A 25212-nucleotide genomic window follows, 5' to 3' on the forward strand; every position below is an offset into this window, starting at 1 on the left:
ATGGGGCAAGAAATAAAGAACAGTGGCTTTTTAAAAGCTAAGATTCAAGTAATCAAATGACTTCATATTTCTGGACTCTATGGGACTTAGACATAATTACAGAGACAATGTCCCTGAAGATCACTGAATAATTATCTAATGATTATCAATATAATTATCCAATGGTCTTTAATGATACTGAAATCTCACGGGTGTGCTATTTTAGTAGCTCCTTGGCCCCAAGGCTCTATGCACACAATGTGTTCTAGCACATAACTGCTTATGTATCCTGAGATAGGATCTTATACATGTACACAGACATCTGTATCTCTGCTAATTTCACATCGATAGGTGCTAATGCTTCTTCCACATTTTAGAGAAGAGTAATTTAACAATAATGTTGCAATGATTAAATCAATAGCATATCAACATTTCCAGAGTTCACTGGCATCTGCTGATGTGCAGCACCATAAAGACTGTACTATCTTTTAATGCATATAGTAGTTAACTGAAGTATATTTAAGAGTTTTAAAAATATTTTCAATATTTAGCATTGAATTTTTATCACATGTGCTGTCATACTTTTACTTCATGTTCTGAAACAGAATGCCTCTATTTCCAGTGATTTAACAAAAGGGGATGCTCATATTAATTTGTATTACTAATCATATATGTCATTAGATCACTTAATATTATAACACACAAAAGTATCTCTTATATATCTTACCTTGGGGTTAATGGGCTAAGGGCAGCTGGTCCCCCTAATAAACTTCGACCAGTTTTTGGTTTATTCTGAACCTGTTTAGATAATATAGAAGTTCCTGTTCCAAGAGGGACAGTATCTGGTGAAATTACAGCTGAATCAATATAAGACACTGAGGAATCTGTATTCAAGGAATATTTTGAATTGGAAGATTCTAAATTCAGTCTGTTTAATTCCTGAAAGAGAAAATTTCTACCATGTTACCCATGATACATTATTACATAATCATTTTTTTTTAAGTTTTCATATATATATTTTGAACATTAGAGTAGATAAACTTACAATTGTGTCCTGGGGTGTTTCTGTAAGAACAGTCTCAGGCTGTCTATGAGATAAACTATGATTAGATACTAGTGTTGTACAAGAGTTGGGCAGACAGTTGCTAAAGTTCTGTATAGATGTTAATTTAAATGTTTGGTCAGGATCTGGCTTTTCACCTGTGAAGACCAAAAAAAAAAAAAAAAAAAAAAACAACAGACAAAAAACAAAAATAAGCCTGGAGTACCTGTTATAAACTCAGTGGCAAAGGCTTTCTAAACAATTTACCCTATAAAAAAAAAAAAAAAAAAAAAAAAAATGTGTATTTGATTCTAAGGCAGTGATGGTGAAACTTTTAGAGGAGGAGTACCCAAATTGCAACCCAAAACCCACTTATTCACTGCAAAGTGCCAACACTGCAATTAAATCTGAATACTGAGGTTTTAGTTTAGAAAAACAACTGTTACCCAATGCTTGCCTGGTGGAGGACTTGATTCATGCACCAACAGAGGCTTTGTGTGCCTGCTTTGGCACATGTACTACAGGCTCACCATCGTACTAAAGGATAATCTTTTTATTTTTTTATTTTTTAACTAGGTATAAGTAAAAATAAGCCTTAATTTGAGTCTTGAAATTCTACCCATTTTTTTTTTTTTTGGTACCGGAGATCAAACTCGGGACCTTGCGCTTCAGAGGCAGGCGGTATAACCACTGAGCTAAATCCCCAGCCCTTTGCCCATTTCTGCTAATCAATTTTTGTACATGCTCAAGCCATCTATTAACTTATGGTGAGTTTGACCTCAAGAGGTAAATTAAATTACAAGGATATTAATTTAAATATAATAAATTACAGGGAAACATAAATTTCTGTGTTTGTTTCAAAGCAGAAAACAACTAGATCTCACTGAAGTTTGAGAACTGAAATCCATTAAAGAGTGAAGCACTTCTGTGCACATAGACATGCTTTAAAATCCTAGAGCACATAGAGATATTCTCTCTACACACTATCTAGGTCTTACTCATCTATAAGTTTCTGCTCTGGATACTCCATTGATTTACTTAGAAATTATATTAATTTCTTATCCAGGAAGCAATTTTGGCTAGTACTATACACATTATAGAGCTCATTTTAGAGAGCACAACATATTTAAGGTAGGCTGGCTAAACAAAGAGGAGAAATTTAATTTTGGGGGTAGATTAATGGAAGAGGACATTACTCTTCACTAATATGATTCTAATTTATTTCTAATCCTTGATTTCAACCATCCTTTAGCTTTGTAAAAATATTTTTATTGCAATTTACATGAGTCTCCAGAAATTAACAAGGGAGGGGGGAAAAAAAAAAAAAGAAATAGGGAATCCTCCCCCTGACACCTCCCCAAACCTACCTATTTCACATAATGATTCAAAGGGAGACCAGAGGAAAGGATTTAAACTAAGGCTCTTTTGGTAACATTCTGATCCTTTGGCAAGCCGGTCTGTCTTGCTGCAAAGATAAACAATATGTTAAACAAGGTATAACTCCTAAAGCATTTTATTATGAAGACAATGTTTGATACAGAAAATTAAGTAAATTTTACATAAGTTCTGAGAGCACTCTTTTTTTTTTCTGAGAGTACTCTTTTCCCCCTCAGTACCTAGGACTGAATCCAGGGCTTGTGCATGCTAGGCAAGCACCCTACCACTGAGCTACATCCCCAGTCCTTCTACTTTCATTATGAGACAGCATCTTGCCACCCTGTCCAGGCTGGCTTTGAACTTGCAATCTTTCTGTTTCAGCTTCCTGAATGGCTGGGATTACAGGCATGTACAATTGCACCTGTCCTGAGAGCACCTGATACTTCCTTAAATTGTTGATTTCTCTTCATCATTTTCTGATCTCTATTAGAAAAGTTGAAGAGTCAAGGGAAAGCAAGTAAAATATGAATTGAAAGAAATACTAACAAACTCTCACTGCCTTCTTGATTATTTTTAATTTCTTGGCAGATACTACAGTTAATGAAGGAGGTATGGAAAACATTCAATTAGATCATCTTATTCCCTTTTTTTTGAGACAGGATCTCACTGTGTAGTTCAAGCTTGTCTTGTACTATGTTGAGCAGACTGGCCTTGAACTTGCAGTGATTCTGCCTCAGTCTCCCGGCTGCTGGGATTACCTGTGTGTACCACTGCACCCAGCCTTATTCTTAACTTTTGATATAACAACCCAGTGGTAATTCTGAAAGTTATTTAAAATGCTTTAAATATAACATATTCAAATTATCAGACTTTTTTGGTACTGGGGATTGAATTCAGGACCTTGTGCTTGTGAGGCAGGCACAGGCACCACTGAGCTAAATCCCCAACCCTAATTATCACATTTTTTAAAGGGCTGGGGATGTAGCTGAATAGCACAGCACCTGACTAACAAGTACAAGGCCCTAGGTTGGATCCCTAGGGCTCCTAAATAAACAATCACGGGCCAGGAATATAGCTCAATGGTGCTTTGCCTGCCTGGAAAGTTCAAATTCCTGAGTTCGATCTCCAGTACCACCAAAAACAAAAAAAATTTAGATTTCTTTTATAACAAAGTGGGAGTGATGGTGGCTTTTAATGAAAACGAAAGTTTGGACTTCTTTCTAATTGGGTGTGCAATGATTTGTATTGGGGAAAAAAAAAAGGAAAAAGTTTGCATTTAGAGTCTAGATAATAACCAAGGGAACATATGTACTTGGAACAGTTTGGGAAGTAGAATGACACTGCTGGCTCAAGAGCTTTTAAATAGGAGAGGAGTTTCTAATAAGACTCTTTGGAGCTTTCAGGTAATTACTTGATCTAAGGTTCTTTCAAATACTTTAATATTTGAAAAACATTAAGATATAGCAATTCATCTGAAATCTCTTTAAGGTTTTACAAAGTACCAGATTGCATGTAACCAACTTCTTTAAAAAAAAAAAAACTTGTAAAGTGAAACTATCAGTTAAAATATATAATCTAGTATGTTGATGTCAGTGTAATCTGAGAGAACTGTAGAGAAACTCCCTTGGGGAAGCAAATAGTTGTTCATCTTTTAAATTTTCAACAAAGTGGAAAATTTAAATAAGGTCATAAAAGTAAGAAGTTTGCTCTAGGAATTAAGATCAGTGGTAAAGCACTTGCCTAACATATGGGAGGCTCTGGTTTCAAAACTCAGCCCTGGAAATAAAAAACGAGAAGAAAACAAAGTGGGGGGGGGGAAAGAAGGGAAAGAGGAGAGAGGAGAGGAAGGGAAGGGAAGGGACTTTAGTTGAAGAATATCTAGCTTCTCATATCTGCCTAATTTAATCCAATTAAACACAAGGACAAAGGGAAGCAAGACAAGAGGGCAGACTTGGAAAATGCAAGTTTTGTCAATGTCTGTACCTAAAATAATGCAGGTGACTTTTCTTAAAGGAAACATGATTGCCACAAGACTAACTTAATCATCTACCAGGGATATCAGGGATAGAGATGTTAACAAAAGCAGGAAATGAAAACAAAGGTATAAAAAGGCTGTTTTATGAAAATAATAGGGTTAAAAGTAGCAAATCAATGGTTAAAAACTTTTAACATAAGGTTAGGTAAAGGAAAATATAGTACATTGAAATCTCAATGTTTGAGGATTATACTAAGCTTCAAACAGTTCAATGGCCACCTGTTCTATATTTTCTTCTTGTAATTCCAAAATAAAGACATTTCCTTTATCCTCAGTTCTCTTCTTTACAAAAATCTACTCTGCCAAAGGATACCTTTGATAATAAAGACAACTAAATCTACATACTTTCCTGACTTTGAACTTAACTTTCCTTTGCCTACTGGACAGTTTTATCTAGTTTTATTTCTTTAACTAAAGCTTCATATATTCAAAATTAAAATCATTTTTTTCTCCCCAAATCTGTTCGCATTTTTAAGAGCATCACTATTATTCTAAGTTCACAGACCCAGAAATCCTACTTGTACACGATTGACTCATACCTCTATACCTATCAGTGAGTGTTAGCAGAAACTAATTTTGTTTTAAATATGTTTTATGGGCTATTAGTCAAATCATATATAAACCAAATTTATTATAAAAATCAGCCTTCCTAGGGCTGTGAATGTAGCTTAGTGTTTCAATGATAGAGCGCTTGCATAAAGCCCTGGGTTCTATCCCTATCATCAAAAACAAAAACAAGCAGCTTTGCCAATTTATTAAAAGTTGAGAGAATTTTCCTTTTGCTAATTTTTAAAGAAAAATAAAAATATAATTTAAAACTAGAAAAGAGACTTTTCATTACAGAGGGTTACCTATTGTATTTATGGAATATTTTTCATTGAATAGTTTTATCGTTGAATAAATCAGGGTTTTTTGCTTGTTTTTTTTGTTTGTTTCAGGGTGGAGAGTTTTGAGACAGGGTCTCACTTTGTACTTCAGACTGGCCTTGAATTCACTATGTAGCCCAGGCTGGCCTCAAACTCACAGTGATCTTTCTGTCTCAGCTTCTCAAGTGCTGGGATCACAGGCATGCGCCATCATGCCCAGCCTGCAAATCAGTTTTCTGCCATTTAAATAATTCATACAGCCCACTCAAGGCACCTTTGAAAATTGTTAATAAAATTGTGTCGTGTTACATGTACAAGCAAAGCAAGGAGTCAGGGCTTCTTGGAAACAGAAAAGGGAAAGGGTACTATTAAAATGAGAAGGATCTAATTCCTAGCACTCAGAAAACATAATCAGCTGCAAGAGAAAACATGAGATGATAAATGGGCAGACAGTGGTCAGTACTAACAGAACAGAAGGTTAAATAACACAAATTAAAGAAATAAAGAGAAACATGAGGCATTAATTAGGGATCTATTGATAGTTTAGGTAAGAAACAGCACCACAATAGTGAAAATAAAGAGGAAACTTTAAACACAAGATAAAGGTACATAAATTAAGATTTGGTTGCTATTTGGCTATAACAGTCAAGGAAGAAGAATGAAAATTTTATCAGTTACAGATTTAACTCCCACCTCAATCAAGATACAAAACTATTTTAACATTCAGAAGAAAATCCTTCAGCTATCCCTTTATAGTTATATTCTCACTCTAACCCTAGCCTCTCAAAAAATCATTCATCAGTTCCTCAACACTGTAATCTTTTTATATAATGACATATAAATAAAATCACACAGAATGTAAACTTGTGGAGCTTTTTTTTTCCACTTGCCTTAATGTCCTTGTTATGCAAATCATTATACGGATCATTAATTCATTCCTCTTTATTGCAGAGGAATATGGAATAGTTTAGCCATTCACCCATTGAATTTAGGTTGTTTCTAGTTTGGGGCGTCACAAATAAAGCTGTTACGAACATTCACATGCAAGCATCACCCCAATCAAAATGTATGAGGGATCTTGTTGCTCTGTGTTCCACACTAGCACTTGGTATTGTCAATAGTTTTTATCTGAGCCATTCTAATAGATATGCAGTGGTATTGCAGTATGATTTTTATGTACTTTTCCTTAATGGCTAATGATCTGGTACGCCTTTTTATCTCCTTATTTGCAATTCATATAAACTTCTTTGATGAAGTGTCTATTCAAGTGTTTTGCCAATTTTCTTAGTTGTTTTTACTGAGTTCTTTATATATTCTAGATATAACATATGTTGTTTATGTGATTTACAATTATTTTCTGTTAGTCTGAGGCTTGTATTTTCATTTTCTTTGCAAAAAATGAGTTTTAATTTTGATAAAGTTAAATTAATCAAATTTTTCTTGCAGGTACTTCTTAGATACAATGTCTAAGAACTCTGGCCTAGTTTGATGTTTTATATTTAGATATATGAACCATTTAAGTTTTTAATAAAGTGCAAGGTTACATTACAGTTCATTTCTTTTGCCTATAGATGTCCAACAGCACCATCATTTTTTGTTGGAAAGGACAGTACTTTTTCATAGAATTTTTACTTTTGTCAAAAATCAGTTGACCATGAGACACATTTTCAATTCTGACCATACAACAATTCTTTTTTCTTTCTGCAGTAATGAGGATTGAACCCAGGGTCTCCTGCATGCCAGGCAAATGTGGTACCACTAAATTACATCCCCAGGTTGGGGTTGTATATTAATTCTTTAATTTTTTTGAGGAACTGTATTATTTTTCTGTATCACTAGGATGTTTTGATGTGCTAATATTGTGTTGAGAATTTTTGTGCCCGTATTTATAAGGAATACTGATCTATAATTTGGGTGGGTATAGTCTCTGATATTTATTAGTGCTGGATATCAAGCCCAGGACATTGCATATGCTAGGCAAGCACTCTGTCACTTAGTACACCGCAGGTCCTTTATAGTGTTTGCTTTTTTTCCCCCAAGACAGTCTCACTATGTAGCCCAGGCTGGCCTTGAACTCATCTCACTGCAATACTCCTGCCTCAGTCTCTAGAGTGCTGGGATTACAGGCATGCACCACCACATCCAGTTTTGGTCTTTGGTTTTTAAGTCAAGGTGATGCTGACCTCATAAAATTAATTCGGAGGTATTTTTTCGCATCTTATTTTCTGGAAAGGATATATACAATGGGGTAGAATTTTAACTATAGATTAGTATTTCTTTCATAATTTTAGAACTAGTCAGATTGTCTCATTTAGATTGCTATTTCTTGGGTAAGTTTTGTAATATGTGTTTTTTTTTTTTTTGCGACTGGGTGTGACTATAGTTCAGGCTGGTCTGGACCTCGCAGTAATTCTTCTGTCTCAGCCTCCTATGTGCCAGCAGATCTGGTAGTAATACGTGAGTTTTGAGGAATTAGTCCAGCTCATCTAAATTGTGAAATTCATGTGCATGGAGCCATCCTGAGGTTTCAGCACATAAATCCTTTTAATGTCTTCAAGGTAAGTGAAATTCTTTCAATATTAGTGTAAGTAATTGTGTTCTCGCCATTCAATTTTGGGGTTTTATCAATTTTCAAAAGAATCACAGCTTTCTTTTTTCAGTAACTTTTCTATACTATTTCTGTTTTCTATTTTACTGATTTCTACTCTTTGTTCTTTGCTTTGCTTTGCTTGAGTTTATTTTGGATTTCTTTATCTAGTTTCTTTTGGTAGGATCCTGGGTTACTGGTTTGAGACTGTTCTTTGATAATACAAGAGATACAGTGCTATAAATTTTCCTCTAAGATACCTTTAACTACATCAAAGTTTTTGTTTTGCGACATGGTCTCACTCTGTAATCCAAGATGGTCTTGAATTGGTAAATTTCCTACCTCAGTTCCCAAGTGCTAGGATTATGTGCCACCACAACTGGCCGACACAATTTCTAACATGCTGTATTATTATTTTCAGTATTATCATTATATTATATATACGGAAAATCTTTTCTGTGAAGGACTGGGGATGTAGCTCAGTGGCGCTGCACCTGCCTGGCAAGCACAAGATTCAAGAGTTCAATCCCCAGTACCAGGAAAAAAAAAAAATCCCGTGAAGTTTTCTTTCTTTTTTTTTTTTTTTTTTTCCAATTTTTTTTTTTTGTACCAGGGTTTGAACTTGGGTCCTTGTACTTGCGAGGCAGGCAGCAGAACCACTGAGCTAACTCTACAGCCCCTGTGAAGCTTTCTTTTTGACCCATAAATTATCTAGAAGTGTATTTAATTTCCAGGTGTTTACCTTCCTGTTCATGTATGGCTCTTTAATCTAATCCAACTCTTTTAACAGAAGAATAATATTATAACGTCATTTCAGTGGTATAATAGTAAAATATGGTGCTTTTAAACAATTATTTCTACAATACTTTCCCCTTATTAAAATTTTGACTCCTAGTTGGGGATTTAGCTCAGTGGTTCTGCCGCCTGCCTTGCAAGCACAAGGACCCAAGTTCGATACCTGGTAACAAAAAAAACCAAACAAAAAAATTTTTGACTTCTATCCTAAATCTACCACCTCCGCTTATATAACTTATAGTCCTCAATTATCTCCTTTCTTTCTGAAGTTGTTCTACAGATAAAAGATATCAATTTTTTTCTTTCTTTTTTGGGAACTGAACTGGGAATTGAGCCCACAGGCACTCAACCACTAAATTACATCCCAGTCCTTTTTATTTTACTTTTTAATTTTGAGACAGGGTGTCACTAAATTACACAAGGTAGCCTCAAATTTTCAGCCTCCTGCCATAGGCCACTGAGTAGGTGGGATTATAGATAATGCGCCATGGCATCCAACAAAGATACTCTCTTCACCCAAAATAAAAAATGAACATTATATGCCCTCAATTATTAGGCAGTGCTGTGATAGCTATTATCACTAAAGCTAAGTGGAGATTAAAAAATGGGATTGATATCTTTACTATTTAACTGGTTTAACAATAAAAAGGTCATGGAATCAGAGGACCTGTACCACTTAGTCAAGTTTTATTTGATAACACAGATTAAAATAGGTTTTTAAAAGATAAAATATTCTCATATAAGAAATTCTTTTTTGGTAGTTTGAATCACTTTACTTACCAATATACATGTCCCAACAATGAAAGAGTAAAACAGGCTGAATCACCAAACTCAGTAACAATATCATCATGGCTTTTCTGCTTATTAAACACTCCACCAGATAAGATCTGTTCCCCTTCTGCAAGCCTTTAAAACATAAATTTGCAGATTAAACAAAATCTAATACAAAAAGCACCACATGAAGACATCCTTTATTACAACTAGGGAGACAAAGTAAATCCACAATAGTTTTACAACAGTGATAAATGTGCTTAGAATCATTAGGGAAGTAGCAAAACTTGACTTTTGTCTTTAAAAAGATAAGTCAGTCATGCCGAGCGTGGTGGCGCACACCTGTAATCCCAGTACTTGGGAGGCTGAGGCAGGAGGATCACTGTGAGTTTGAGACCAGCCTGGGCTATATAGTGAGTTCCAGGTCAGTCTCAACTACATAGTGAGACCCTGATGCAAAAAGCAAAAAGTAAATAAATAAATAAAATAAAAAGTTTTTAGTTTCCAAATGCCTGAGCAACACATTCACTATTTATGACAAAAGAATTAGAAGATGATCAATTATATTGGGGGAAAATGTGGCTCTTTACCTAATATGTGTGTGTGATGCTCCTTAGCTCTACCAATCCTTGAAATACAAATGTATAAGCCAATTAAACAAGACTAACATATTTTAATTAAAAATTAAACTGCATACTTGACAATCTGTCAAGATTTATGAATGATACTTGAATAGCATTCATTTTTGTCAATTGTTTTTTGATATAAAAAAAATCAAACATTTCCCAAAAGAAAAATATTGCCTGATTTCACTATGCATTTTTAGCCATCAGAGTGCTGATGGTTTCAGTTTTAAATTTTTGATTAAAAATAAAATCATCATGTAGAAAACCTTAAGTATAGAGAATATCCTGAAGATGTCCTTTTACTGTCAAGGTAATCTGTATTTATTTTACCCCAGAAAGGCTTTAAAAGCATATAACTACTTAGGCTAGGCATGCAGCTCAATGGTAGAACATACCATTGTGCAAGGTCCTAGATTCTAATCCTTAGCATTACATTTGTGTATAAATGCGCTAAAAATGTCAATGTAAAAATCAGCTTATGAGAGTAACTGGAAAGATAAGAAAACATATTTTTAAGAATCCAACATTAAAATCTTTGGAATTTAAAATAATCTAGTAGCAAATGTCTTAGAAATCTCACAAATATTTTAACTAGAATTAATTAAAAGGTCATCAGTCACAACAAATAATATAGTGATTTGTAAGTATATGAGACTTATTTGTATTCTCCAATGGTGAACCTCCAAACAAAATACATAGAGGATTTTACAAATTTTTATTTAGTCACTTTTACCAGTAATCTATCTTTTACAAGGCAGAACAATTTAACAGAATATGAATATATCTTCAGCTACCTCTTTGGAATAGGATAGCTGATGTGGTTTCACTGCTATAGGCAAAAAAACTGCTCTTTTAACATTATCCTTGAATGAAAGGCCAAACTTTTTCAAACTGGTTTAACACTAAAGGCAAATGATTTGTAATCATTCTGAAACAACTAAGAATTATTTATAATTTAAACTTCTCCAGAGTTAAATTCTGTTATTTATCACTGTAACAAAAATAATGCTATAGGCTGCAGGGTAAACATTTCAAATGTTAGAGAAATAGACAAATTTCTACTACCTAAAAAGGAGGGACGTCAATCTGAGTTTAATCTGTCAGAAAAATTTCATCCAAAATTCTACCATGTAAGTAGAACAAAATTACCCAGAGAAGATTTTAATACTTACTTGCTGAGATCAACACAACATTTTGCAAGCAGGTATTTACATTGTGGTGTAGTACAACTGTGACCTTTCAAGAGTCTATACGCTTTGTATGCCTTTCCTGAGCGGTAATAACAGGTTGCCAATAAAAACAACGCTTCTTCTGAGTGTACTAAGAACAGGTATTAAAAAAGAAGAAGAAAATGAAATTGGCTACTGTTCGGCACATTGGACGATAATCAGTTTATCTGACAATAAAGTTTAGCAATGAAAAATTAGACATGCTATTTAATCCAAAATAATCATTATTAATTTAAATGTGAATTGTAAAGAAGTGTGTTTCTGATAGAAAAGTTCTCTACTCCTAAATATCTGCTACAAGGAACCAAGGACATAATACAATGAAGACAACCATGGTATTCTATGTAAACCTTTAAGAAAAGCAAACACACACACACACACACACACCCTCTACCTTTTCTTTTTTCTTTTTTTTTTTTTTTGGTACCGGGGATTGAACTCAGGTCCTTGCGCTTGCAAGGCAGGCCACTGAACCGCTGAGCTAAATCCCCGGCCCTCCTCTACCTTTTAAACAAACTATCAGTAAAGCAGTATCTTGTTCTTAGAATTTTTCTAATATACCCTCTGGGATTACAGAAATCAGATTTCACTAGAGAGAAAAACTGAGGATAAGCAAAACTAATTAGTAATTTGAAACAATTCCTCATTAAAAAGATCAAAGTTTCTAATACCATATGCACACACACTAAATTATACTCAAGATGAAAAAATTTTCTCAATTATGAGTATAGACACCATTTTAACATTCAGTTGATATTTACAGTAATTGTTCTCCAATGACAACAGCAGAGTCATTCAACTATCTGTGCCCTATTTTTTACATCAGAAAATATTCCCTCCTTTCTTAATGAAATGTGGCATATCTTCTTCCCCATTTACCCTGTATGGCTTCCAAACCAACTATCACGTCACTTCTATCTTCACAATCTCCTAACCATGCTAGATGAGAGTCTACAGAGGTAACAACAATGAAAACTGAGAAAAAGAATAAATTACAAATCTGTGCTTTTTTGTAATAATGCCACAGAGTTGATCAATATTCTAAGCCAGTGGTTTTTCAAGTGTGGTCCCCTACACCAGAGACAGTATAACTTGGAAATGTTAGAAATGAAAATTCTCATGCTGTCCTTCAGACCCCTAAGTCAGTAATTTTGGGAGTGGGGACCAGTAATATTTAACAAATTCTTCAGGTGATTCTAGAGCATATTAAAGTTTGAAAACTACCACTCTACCGTATAAGACAAACTTGCCACATTTTCCTGAAAAGTTAACTTCATTCCAAGATTTGGGATTTTAAAAATTGAAATTTTACTCTTGTAAAGTTTTTGTCATATATTTATTCAAACAAAACCCAATAGATTCCTTCTGTTGCTCATCTTACAATTTCCCATGAAATACTAGTGCAAAAAATGATATGCAGCAAATAAGAAATTCTGGTACATTAATAGCATGTGTAGTAGTATTAGTGCTAAAGTACAGCAAAATGACAGATTAGCTCTACTGCATTAGGAACAGATTATTAATTTTAGTGAACTATAATGCTAATTTCATGAGTTAGGAGTGATTTCTTCTAGATTTTACAAATGGCTAGTTTTCTGCTGCCTTATAAGTAAAAATTTTAAAAGCTGATTATATCGATAAACAAATATTTCTAAAAACCAGTTTAACATTCAGCCACCATAATGCTTTGCTAACATGTATATACTTGTAGGTTCAAATTTAACCTCCCCTCTTCAATCCTCCTTCCAATGGAGCTCTTTTTCTTAACAGCTGAGTAGGCCTTAAAAGTGGAAAAGTTTTTTGAATGTAGGTCCAAATAATTAAGAGGGGTTTAATCTTGCATCCTCTAGATATATTTCTATTAAATAAGAATGTGAATTAGTCTTTCAATGTTTTTAAGGTGTCTAGACAGTCCTTCTTTGTGATGCCCTATATAATCTAAATTGAGAACCCTTTTAATTGGAGTGAGATTTAATTTTTTTTTTTTTTTGCAATAATGAGAATTAAATCCAGGAAACACTGAGCCACTTCACTCCCTTCATTGAGACAAGGCCTTGAACTTACTATATAGCCCAAGTTTGTTGACATCAAACTCTAAACTGGCCTTAAACTCACAATCCTCTGCCTCAACCTTCCAGAATGCTGGGATTACCAGCACAGCCAACACGGCCAGTTTATCTTTTAGGTTCTTAGATCAATTACAGTAGTCCCTCTTATCTATGGATGATATATTACATTCTAAAACCATCAAAAACAATGCTGATCCCTATGTACACAGGTTGAATATGCCTTATCCAAAATGCTGGTTTAAGATTTGTGTTTTTTTGGATTTTTGAAAATGTGCATAATTTTATGCACTGAACATCCCTAATATGAAAACTCCTTATTTTCCAAAACCTGAAACTTTTTGAGTGTCCTAAAACTGAGAGATAGAAAGAGAATAAGCATCATACATAGTAACAATAATGAATAAATACATACATACATACCTTGAAAAGCCACTGTGTTAGGATAAGCTAGGGGAGGGAGAGAACTTGAAAAGGGTTTCCTGTGTGCCAGAAACTACAGTGGAGTATTTCTACATATTACTGCAGGTAGTCCTTCAAACTATCTTGTTAAATAGGTACTGTTCTTGTTTGATAAGAAAAATTAGGCTCAGAATAACTTTTTGCTTAAGATCAAATAGCTAATGAATATGAGTTCAGATTCTCTCTTAGTCCATTCTGCTATTCTTTCTTTCTTATCACAGTCTCAGGCAGGCTATGAATCTCTTAGGAGAAACACAAATGGGTGACAAGGAATTAGTGATAGAAAAATTATTTCAGGGCCAGGGATTTAGCTCAGCGGTTCGGTGGTCTGTCTTGCAAGAGCAAGGACCCGAGTTCAATCCCCGGTACCAAAAAAAAAAGAAAAATTATTCCAAGAATTTAACTTACAGGTGCCAGGGATTTAGCTCAGTGCCTCGCCAAGTGCAAGGTCCCGAGTTCAAACTCCGGTACCAAAAAAAAAGAAAAAGAATTTAACCTACAGATCACACTCTTTAGCCTGCTAGATGTTTTCCTCAAAACACAAGAGTTATCACCAGTGACACAGGAGGCTACTGAGCAAAGGGGCAAAGAGGTTACACTTAGTCTATTAACTCTGATCAACTGAATCAACTGAATACTACTGACAAAAATTTTGAGGTTGATTCAGCAGAAATGAGAAGTGTGATGAGTTAGTGATGCCTCCTACAGTGGCAAATCAGGTGGCAGGTATTTATTACGGTAAAATGTAATCTAACAGATTTATTGTCTGTGGGCACTGTTCTCAGTTATCTATAAAATGGCAATAGAAATGTCTATTTTGTAGGATTATTAAAAATTAAGAAAATAATCATCTAGTATATAGTAAGAAATCAATAAATGGTAGAATATTGTCATCATTACTGAGCTAGGCTAATATATGTTCTTACTTCATTAAAACTAAAAATTTCCCTCTCAGAAATATAGTTAATGAACTGAATGTGGTGGCACACAACTGTATTCCCCACACTCCAGAGGCAGAGGCAGGAGGATTACCATGAGTTTGAAGCCAGCCTGGGCCACAGTGAATTCAAGGCCAGCCTGAATTAAATAGCAATATACTGATTCAAAAAACAAACAAACAAAATATAAAGCGGTGAGGTCCTATACTGAGAGATAGTAATATACCGAGCAATTTTCTAAATAGCATGCATTCTAACAGGCTCAGGCAGAATGTGAATTAAACAGTTTTATGTGGACTAATTCTGCCACTAAATTTATTAGAAGAAGCTGAGCATGGTGGCTCACACTTGTAATCCTAACACTTGTGAGGCTGAGGCAGGAGGATCACCATGAGTTGAGGCCAGCCTGGGCTACACAGTGAGACACTATCTCAAAACAAATACCCAAATTCTATGAAAGTACTTAACCATTTTAATTCTAAATGCATAATGCAATTTTTAGGAGGTTGAATCTAATAAAATAGAACCAACCTCCCTGCCTCCACTCCCTCTTTCTTTATGGGTGAAGATCAAATCTAGGGCCTTGTGAGTATTCTAGGCAAGGACTGAAGCACTGAGCTACACCCCTAGCCCTGACTATTTTGTAAGCAAATTTTAAAAATTAAGACTAGATTCATTAAGACAATAGAACATCGGGTTGCCTAGTCATAAATGAAAATATATTTAAATAAATTATGATATACCTTGCTTTTGCATAGTGGAGTGGAGTAGGGTAATCTATTATATTTTCTTTTGAAGCCACTCTCTTCTCACCCTTTTAAATCATTTCATTGGGACCTCAAACCCCTGCTGCAAGGATCTTCTCCACTCTTCTCACTAACTCCAACTGTCTCCAGGACTCCATCAAAGGGATGCTTATTTCCTTATATGCCTCAGAATTGCCTGCATGGTAATCCTGATGAAGGTATGGTTCATTTCTGCTTTGCTTCTCAATGTAATTTCAACATCACTTCTTGTCCTTTTGTGAAATTTCTCGCTTGTGAGGTTCATACCTTTTCTTCATAACTCTTCTCATCAAACTCATAGCACTAAGACTTCTACACCTGATTCATGGTCTTCCTCTTCTAAATTACTTTCACACATCTCCCAAATCAGCAATATCTGGAATTTGGTACCATCTCTCTATCCTCTCTTAATTACCAGCCCCTCTTCCTCTGCCTCAACTTTTCTTGACTATATCCTGTCTATATTCTCATCTCTTGTCCTTTTGTGAAGCATGTCTAGTAAACTAATTATCTACATTCTTAATGTTTGCAGTTGGGTTACTAAGCACTTACTACTGGACGAAGATCATACCACTGAGAAGAAAGGTTCTGGCATCAATACCAAAATACCTAAAAAATAAACCCTGTGTACAAGCAGTAAAAATAAAAATTCTTGGCAAATAGTCCAAAGGAAGCCTACACAAAAAGTAGAAAAACTGCATTAAACAAACACATGAATAAAAATAAGGTAATAATGTTTTTGGGGAAAAAAAAATCTTTTTAATACTTCCTTAAGATGTCAATACTTCCTGAATGAATTTAGACTCACATGGCTATAAGCCAACACTGATTACAACCTTTGTGCAATTTCAAAACAGTAATAAAATGCACATAAATAAGAATATTTTTTAAAAAGCCTAAAGATTTATAATTTATAATCTTATAATGTTGGTGATACCCCAGATTATCATACCTTTCTCTGCTGGATTAATAGCTAAACAAAAGATAATCTGTTATAGAACTGATCATAACTTTAACTTGTAAATTCAATTTTAAAAGTATAAACTCAAAGAAATGACTGGAGGGGGAAAAAGCCACATACAATTACCTATATTACCATTGTAATTTAATGACAAACAAAATACGCATTATCAGAATAATGTTTGTTGAGCATTTATACCATGCCAGATGGCTGTATCAAGTGTTTTAAATATATTATCTCATTTTTCAATTCTATGACAGATTATTTGTATTTTATAAATGAAAAAATCTGGAATGCTCAGACATCAAATAACTTGCTTAAGGTTATACAAATGTGTATTTAAGTGACAGAGTTAGGATTTGTAGCCTAGTTATAGACTCTAAATCTATAAAGTTAGCTTCAGAATATAAACTGTTCTAATGAAAGACAAACCCAGGAAGAAAACCCTAAAGATTAGAAAAGGATTAAGAAAATCATAGTCTATAAACCCAAGTCAGCTCTATAGTTATTAAATTTAACATGAAGAAACTTGTTTTTAACAGATACAAGGTAATATTTTTACAGACTAGTGTCAATTATAAAGAAAAAACAAAAAAGTGACACTTAGATTCCTGGTAGTCAAACAAATTAATAAGATTCCATATATTTTATTCATTTATGGCTCTATACAAATGAATAGTTGCAAACCTTCTGCATATAGTCGTTCAGCGAGGAAAACTGCATCTCGGTAAGCATAGTGGTTTAGTGCTTGCCATATAGCAGCCTGTAAATGGAAGGAAAAAAAAACATGTAACTATACTTACATACAGAGTTTCAAAGTTACTCTTAGCATAGTACAGAGCATTAAACATAATACTGAAGCTAATATCTCTAATTTAAGTGATAAACCCCACAGAGCAAACTCCACAGGACGTTAGATAAGACTCTTCAAGTATGTCTCCTAACATACCTGCATTTCTCAACAGTGCATGGACTTCAGGCTTCTGTGCCTTTGTACCTCCTTTTCCTTCATCAAGGAATGTTGCTGACTCCCTCAGCAATCTCCCCCAATAAATTGCTCATCTCTAAGGATCTAGCTTAACTACATGTACTCCATAAAGCTTTCTTGGTTCTTCTTTAGCCATTTCTATTAACACACTTTTAGTAAAACATTCACACTATATTACAGTCATTTGCTTACAGGTGTGCCTACCCAACTAAACTGCAGGTTTTAACAGCAGTAGCTCTCAACCACTTTATATGACACACATGAAAGAGATGTTCAAATTATGTCATCCTCCCACAAAAACTTCCACACCTGTTACTTTTAAGTGCTACCCAATTCTCACCACGCAAGGAAGCATGTTAAAATAGGGCTAACCTTTAATCTATTTGGATTAAGTTTTTGTTTTTAGAGTTATAAAATATAACATATAAGAGATATAAAAGCATTTTAAGTTAATAAGAACCAGAAAGCCTCTAGACCCATGGACTAACCACCTACCTCTACCCCAAGAAATAAATTATCACTATCTTCAAAGCCCCTATGGGTTCTTCTCCCTTATGTGAATAACATAACCTTTTCCTGCCCTAGAGGCAACTACTATCCTTAGCTTTGTTGCCTTTTCTTTCAGTAGTTTTCATAATTTTATACAGATATGTATCATCCCTAAGCATTATAACATTTAGTTTTCTAACTTTTTTTTTTTTTTGCAGTATTAGGGATGGAATTCAGTGCCCTTTGCACTGAGCTACATCTGTAACCCTTCCTTTAATTATTATTTTTTATTTTGTGATATGGTTTTGCTAGGTCCCTAAATTGCCCAAGCTGGGCTCCAAAATACAATCTTTGTGTATGAGTTTCTCAGTTCTGGGATTACAAGTGTGTGTCATTACACCTGATTAGTTTTCCAACTAAAGAAATCCTATTACATATATTCTGCTATGACTTACTTTAAAAACCCCTATATACAGTTTTTAAAATTCACAGAGCTTGGGATTTAGCTCAGTGGTTCTGCCACCTGCCTTGCAAGCACAAGGTCCCGAGTTCGATTTCGGGAGCAAAAGAAAAAAGAAAAAGAAAGGAAATTCATGCTTGATGATGTGTGTAGGTGTAGTTCATTTAATTTTATTGCTGAATAAATAATATTTCAATTGTATAAATATACCAAAATATAGTTTATGTATTTTACAGTATAAAGACACCTGGGTTATTTCCAAAGGCTTTATTTTTAAACAATTATAATAATGCTGTAACAAACACTTGGAGTACATCTTTACGAATCTTTCCAGCCCTGGCGTGGTGGTATATTCCTATAAACCCAGAACACTGGGAGACTGAGTAAAGAGAGGAGAACTGAAAGCTAAAACCCACCCTGGGAAATTTAGCAGTATCTTATTTTAAAATAAAAAATAAAGAGCTGCGGCTCCAGCTCAGTGCAAAGGCTGGAGGTACAATCTAGGATGCCACAAAAACAAAAACAGAAACCACCAAAAACAACAAAAAACTCCAAATGAAGATGCAGAATACCATTATAATTAGGAATGAAATTACTGGGTTTTCAATTATGTTTATCTTTACTAGGTAATGTCAAATCATTAAAAAAAAATCATTAGCTTAATTTGCATTTCAACTAACAATGTAAATTCCTGTTATTCCATAGTCTTGCCTTTACTGTGTATTGTCAAACTTAAAACTTTTTACTGGTCCGATGGAGTAAGAGCCTCCAATTAAAAAAAAAAAAAAATTCACCAGGCTGACATACTAGTCAAGCTCTCTACCATTGAGCTACATCTCTAGGATGGTAATAAAAGATATCTCATGGGCTGGGGATCTAGCTCAGTGGTGCTGCCACCTGCCTCGCAAGGGCAAGGTCCTGAGTTCAAGCTCTAGTACAAAAACAAAAACAAAAACAAAAACCTCACAACTCAACAACAATGTGATTTTCTAATTTTTAGCATGTACACCAGTTCATAATCTGTTGAATGACTTAATAAATAAGGGTTACAAGGAAACCAGTAAAAATCTGGTTGCCCACCACTAGGTAATATTATGACAGTACAACTAGATTACATTAAAAGAGTGGTAGAGTACTTGCCTAGCATGTATGAGGCCCTGGGTCAGATTCCCAGCACTGAAAAAAAAAGTGATTAATATGTCTCGGATATAGTAAAGGCTCAATTTTCTTGAACAAACAAATATTTAGTAACATTGAACATTACTAATTATAATTTTTAAAACAAAAACTTTTAATAGTATTCTGTGATTTAGCCTTACTCCCTCAAGAAAGAACAGTAATGAATTTAGTTTGGAATTTCCAAAGCCTCTGCTTTAATCTTATATTTTTATACAGCTTAAATTTTATGAAGCCTCAAAGATGTCCGATTTGACCATTCTCATACTAACAAAAGGAGGAATATGAATTTAAACTTATTTGCAAGTAAACTATAATAAGATAGGCAGTATTTTTTCTGCTCCAATGTTAGTGTTCTTAACCTAATCATTTCCTGTTGCTTCAAAGAACAACCTAAATCTTTGCTGTTCACTCTAGTAGTCCACAGAGCAGCAATCCTGAACTACCTGGAACCTTTCCAGGGATGTAGAATCTCAAATCACACCCTAGATCTACTAAATATTGAATTTACACTTTTAACTAGTTCCCTTACTGACAGATATTAAGATACAATGTATATCAATGATACAAATTAAAATATAAAATAACAAATACAATAACAATAATATAATTTTGAAAAGAAATGATCTAAAACAACCACGTCCTTTCATTTGCCTGGGCTGCAGTGAGCAAAGAGAAATTTTCTTGTTCCACATATATATAGTTAATATACATATAAAACAAAACTTTCTTTATGTGTTTGTTATTATAACATTAAAAATAAAAAAAGGACAAGTGGCCTTTGGGCTATTAATTAGACATGGCTGAATTCTAAAAACTTTATTCTAATTAACAATTTCCTTGCTCAACAGTATCTCCAAAACCAAGAGGTTGTCTCACCCAATGCTAATCCAAGATGATACGAGCAAAGTAACTTCTTAGTTCTCCAAGCCGTGTGCCTTTTTACTTTGTTTGGTAGGGAGACTGAACCCAGGACCTCAATAGTGCTAGGTAAACCCTCTACCACTAAGCTATACATCCTTGGCCCCAAGTGTTTTTTTTTTTTTTTTTTGGTACCAGGGATTGAACTGGGGTCCTTGCGCTTGCAAGGCAGGCCTCCGAACCGCTGAGCTAAATCACCAGCCCCAAGTGTTTTTTGTTTTTTTTTTTTTAAAGCAAAAATATAAGGACTGGAGTTGGGTTAATGGTAGAGAGCTAACAGCATGCTCAAGGCCCTGAATTCCATTCCTAGCACACACAAACAAAAACTTATACATACATACATGCATGCAAGCTTGAATCACTCAAGTTCCAAGGCTTCTTGTAGGTCTTCATGTATCTTCTTGGTCTTTTTCATTTTGGTTTTATTTGAGACAGGGTCTCCCTAAGTACCTCAGGATGGCCTTGAACTCATCATGTAGTTTAGTCTGGCTTTGAATTCATAGCAATCCTCCTGCCTCAGCCTCCTGAGTTCTGGGATTACAGGTGTGTGCCACCATGCCCAGCTTCTTCTTGGTCTTAAGCATAGCCTTCATATCAGTGGAAATTAATCAATTTCCTCTCCTATCAATTCTCCCAAATTAGATGGGCTACATACAAATCTTTCTTCAGTTTGAAATTTAATATTAGCTTCTATTCCATTTTCCTCCAGTATTTTTACAAGGAACTGGCATAGCCAGTAATGTATTATATACACAACTGTGTACATAAAAACATGAGTTTCTAAACTATTCTAAATCACAGAAACCCTAGAATTTCCAGATACTTAAGGACTCTGTACTAAAGATAATTTGTTACCAAAAAGGCTGATTTATCCCAACAGCCCCACAATTCCTAGAAGACCAAAGAGTTCAAATAATTGTAATTTCACCATATTTCAGTTTCTGCCAGCAGGTATATATACTTGTTCTAGAATACCTCCATACAAATCAATCCCATAATGATCCCCAATCTCACTGAAAGGAGTATTTACAATACTGAAATAAACCACACTCCAAAGGACTTGTCAGCTCTAGTACTTGAGGAATAAAGATAGGATGGGGGGACCCCCAAGCATAAAAACCCAGAAGGCTATTAAATACAATTAGTGCCTCTTAGGAAAGTTTGTTAGATTATAGTAAGAATCTTCCCCTATTAAAGCCACTTAAATTTTAAAAAGTACCAAATATAAGTGGTGCTGGGGGGTGGTGTGGGAAAAAAGAAGAGAGACAAGGTATCATATACAGGTGAAAATTTCCTATGATGAGTGTTATCATTATGTATCTCTAAAATGTTGCCAATAAATGTTTTGTTTCAAAAGAACAACAACAACAACAAAAAACAAAAACAAGAAAAGGACTGGGATGCTGAGGAAGGAGGATCGCTGTGAGTTCAAGACCAGCCTGAGCTACACAGTGAGTTCCAGGTCAGTCTCACTACATAGTGAGACCCTGTCTCAAAAAACAAAAAACAAAACAAAACAAAAAAAAACCAGACTGGGGATTTAGCCCAGTGGTGCCACTGCCTGCCTTGCAAGTTCAAGGTCCTGAATTCAATCTCTGGTACCAAAAAAACCCCAAAACACAGTAAGTGGTGCTGATACAGCCAGAACCCCCAATAAAATCTATCATATTTGCTGCTGATAAATTCTTCCACATACCGCTGACCAAGTATTTCGCTTTGATTTTGATTTTATTGGTATATAATGATTACATTCATAGTGAGGAGTTGGTATATGCAGTAACACATTTTAATCCTTTTTTCATGTCCTTCCTTCCTTCCCTCCCACCGCTCCATCTCTTTGTCCTCTTCCCATTTGAAAAAGATCTCCTTTACTTTTTTTTAATAGATTGTTCATTTGCATTGTTTTTTTGTTTGTTTGGTTTGGTTTTGTTTTTTTTGGTACTGGAGATTGAACTCAGTACCTTGCACTTGTGAGGCAGGTGGTGGAATCACTGAGCTAAATCTCCAGCCCTTCTCCTTTAATTGTAATACCATATGCCTGTGGTAGAGGGCAACAATATACTTAGCTAACGAGAGCGCAAAGGTATATGCTCTGATTGTGCAAAGAATTTTTTTTGCAATGACTTGGCATGATTTACTATGAATAAGCAAGGGACGGTTGTCTTTCTTTTTAAAGCTTCTGTGAACTGCAAGGTTCTAGTGTTCATTTATTCATTATCATCTGAGTGCTTCCTATAGGCCAGGAACATTCTAGGCTCTAGGTATCCAGCAATGACTTAACAGTTTCTGCTCATATTAAATACTTTTTAGTGTTACTCCTATCTGGATCAGTGACTCTGAATCCTTCCTTGATAATTCACTATCCCAAATCCACTGAATCATAATCCCTGCAGCCTGATACTGAGTTTAGGAATCTTTATTATTATTTTTTTTAATGTTTTTGCTTTTTGAGACAGTGTATCTCTATGTAGTTCAGGCTGGTCTTAAACCCACTGTGTAGCCCAGGCTGGCCTCAACTTATGGTGATCCTCCTGCCTCAGCCTCCTGAGTGCTGGGAGTACAGGTGTGCGCCACCCCAACCAGCTAGAAATCCTTATTTTTAAAATCTCCTACTGGTGATAAGTATTCAGGGTTCAGAACTATTCTACTTTTCTAGATACATAGTTCTCCTTCCTTTTATAATAGTATGTTCTGTGGGCCACCTCCCCAGATAAAAGCAATTAATAAGAAAATTTGCATATATTTTATCTTGTTTTTTGAGACAGGATCTCATTATGTACTTCAGGCAGGTCCTGAAGGTTGGCCTCTAACTCAGCTATCCTCCTGCTTCAGCCACCCAAATGCTGGGATTACAGGCATATGCCACTAATACCCAGCAGTTTGCATATATTTTAAAGCTGTACAGTCTTATAGTACATATTTGGGATTTAGTACATATATGTGTGTGTGTGTGTACATATGTATTTTTTAAAGGAAAAGGTAAGGGGTCACAACTAATCTAGAAAGGTCCCCTCTCTTGGATTTTAGAGATACTACAGTACTAGTGCCTTAAGAAGCAATGCTGTTACCAAGACCAAGAGAGGTGTTCTTATGGAAATTAAAAATGCCTTTCAAGTCACAAATGCTATGCAAATAAACAATGAAATAATGAATGCATTAGTAATTCAACTAGGTACATTTTGGATTAAAAAGGTTTTAATGGGCTGGTTTGTGACTTTAACCATCACTTACAGAATTATTCCTAAGGAAAGGTCAATCTAGACTCTAACTCCTCTTTTCTGAATCTCAGTACATATGACAATTTTCTTTCATTTAAACTTTTTTCCTTTTTAGGATTCACATTATTTATTATTGAACCAACCCGCTACTGTAGAGCATAGAAACAAAAAAATCAGATTCCCAATACAACATGTCCAATTATCTAGATGGTGGTAATATTTTTAGCTTGACAAGGTATTATTTTCAGCTTGATACAGTATAAATGTGTCATCTCATGTGCAATTCCTTAGACTCAGCTTGGCTCTCTTCCAAAGTCTCTTCTTGCGGTGTACCTAATTTTACTACCAGTTTTCATCTGAATTTTTGGAGGAATGGGACAATTTTGTTTTTGTTTCTGGGCCAAGAGTACCTTGTTCTGGAAAGCCTTTTGAGAAAACATCCTGAGGCAGAAGACAAGCATATACATCATGATGGTGGAGAAAAGCCTCCTCCCAACACACACACTGGCAGTACTGGGGATAGAACCAAGGGCCTTTGTACTGAGCTACATCCCAAACCCTTTCTAAAATATAATTGTCTCAGTAAATTGCCCAGTCTCAGTAAATTACCCAGGCTGGGCTTGAATCTACAATTCTCCTGCCTTAGCTTCCGAAAGTCATGGGATTAACTTTTAAATAGTTTCCTAAGTGGTCTTGATGCTTGAAAGCAACTTGTAACTGATCTTGTCTCAAAATTACCTTCCTAAAACCAATACATCACTAGGAAATAGGACGATAGCAAGAAACTTGAGTTCAAATCTCTGCTAGTTATGTTTTGGGCAAGTATAATTTACTGGCTCTTAAGTCAATTTACTTATTTTTAGTTTAGTTTTGGCACTAATGGATGTCTCATTTAAAATATAAGACCCCAGTGAAGTACAGAAGAGTTTCTAGCACATGCCTAGCAATTATGCAATAAATTTTAGCTACTGCCATTATCATTATCTTCCAGACATCATCATCTCTTCCTGACCAAAACCTTTTTAAGTTTCCCCTGGAGAGCCCCCACAAAGCTTACAAAATAAATATCTATGGAACAAGGTACAAACTCCTGAGTAAGCTATTCAAATCGTATCTAGTTTTAACCTGCTTTAAAAATATATTATGGAGAACCACGCCTGCTCCCGACCCAGCAACCATCGCTCAAGCGCCGGGAGGTAGGCCGGGCCCCCATCCACCGCAGGAAGGAGAACCACGCCTGCTCCTGACCCAGCAGCCATCGCTCAAGCACCAGGAAGGTAGCCGCACGGGTGCCCCTGAACCCCCATAAACACCCCCCCACCGCACTCTCAGACCTCCTGACTGTGCAAGTCTTTGGACCCACTCTGCAAAGACAGAGGTGGTCATCAAGGGTATTTTTCTGAGTTCCCAACTTTGAACATCTTTAAAGAAAAGGGGTGTG

General features: G+C 35.2%; 1 protein-coding gene across 1 annotated transcript in view; it reads right to left on the bottom strand.

Moving 5' to 3' along the window:
* Cdc27 (cell division cycle 27) overlaps positions 1–25212 on the bottom strand; it is a 68524-nt gene that overhangs the window by 34014 nt on the left and 9298 nt on the right. Inside the window, exons 2-7 of the mRNA XM_019209483.2 lie at positions 17207–17282; positions 11251–11398; positions 9462–9587; positions 2389–2486; positions 1025–1179; positions 707–918 (exon numbers count right to left, since the gene is read on the bottom strand). Coding sequence (XP_019065028.1) covers positions 707–918; positions 1025–1179; positions 2389–2486; positions 9462–9587; positions 11251–11398; positions 17207–17282 — 815 coding nt within the window. The remainder of the gene's footprint in view (positions 1–706; positions 919–1024; positions 1180–2388; positions 2487–9461; positions 9588–11250; positions 11399–17206; positions 17283–25212) is intronic.

The sequence above is a fragment of the Fukomys damarensis genome, unplaced genomic scaffold (genome assembly GCF_012274545.1).
Source record: "Fukomys damarensis isolate Sample0158 unplaced genomic scaffold, DMR_v1.0_HiC HiC_scaffold_23, whole genome shotgun sequence".
NCBI classification, from domain to species: Eukaryota; Metazoa; Chordata; class Mammalia; order Rodentia; family Bathyergidae; genus Fukomys; species Fukomys damarensis.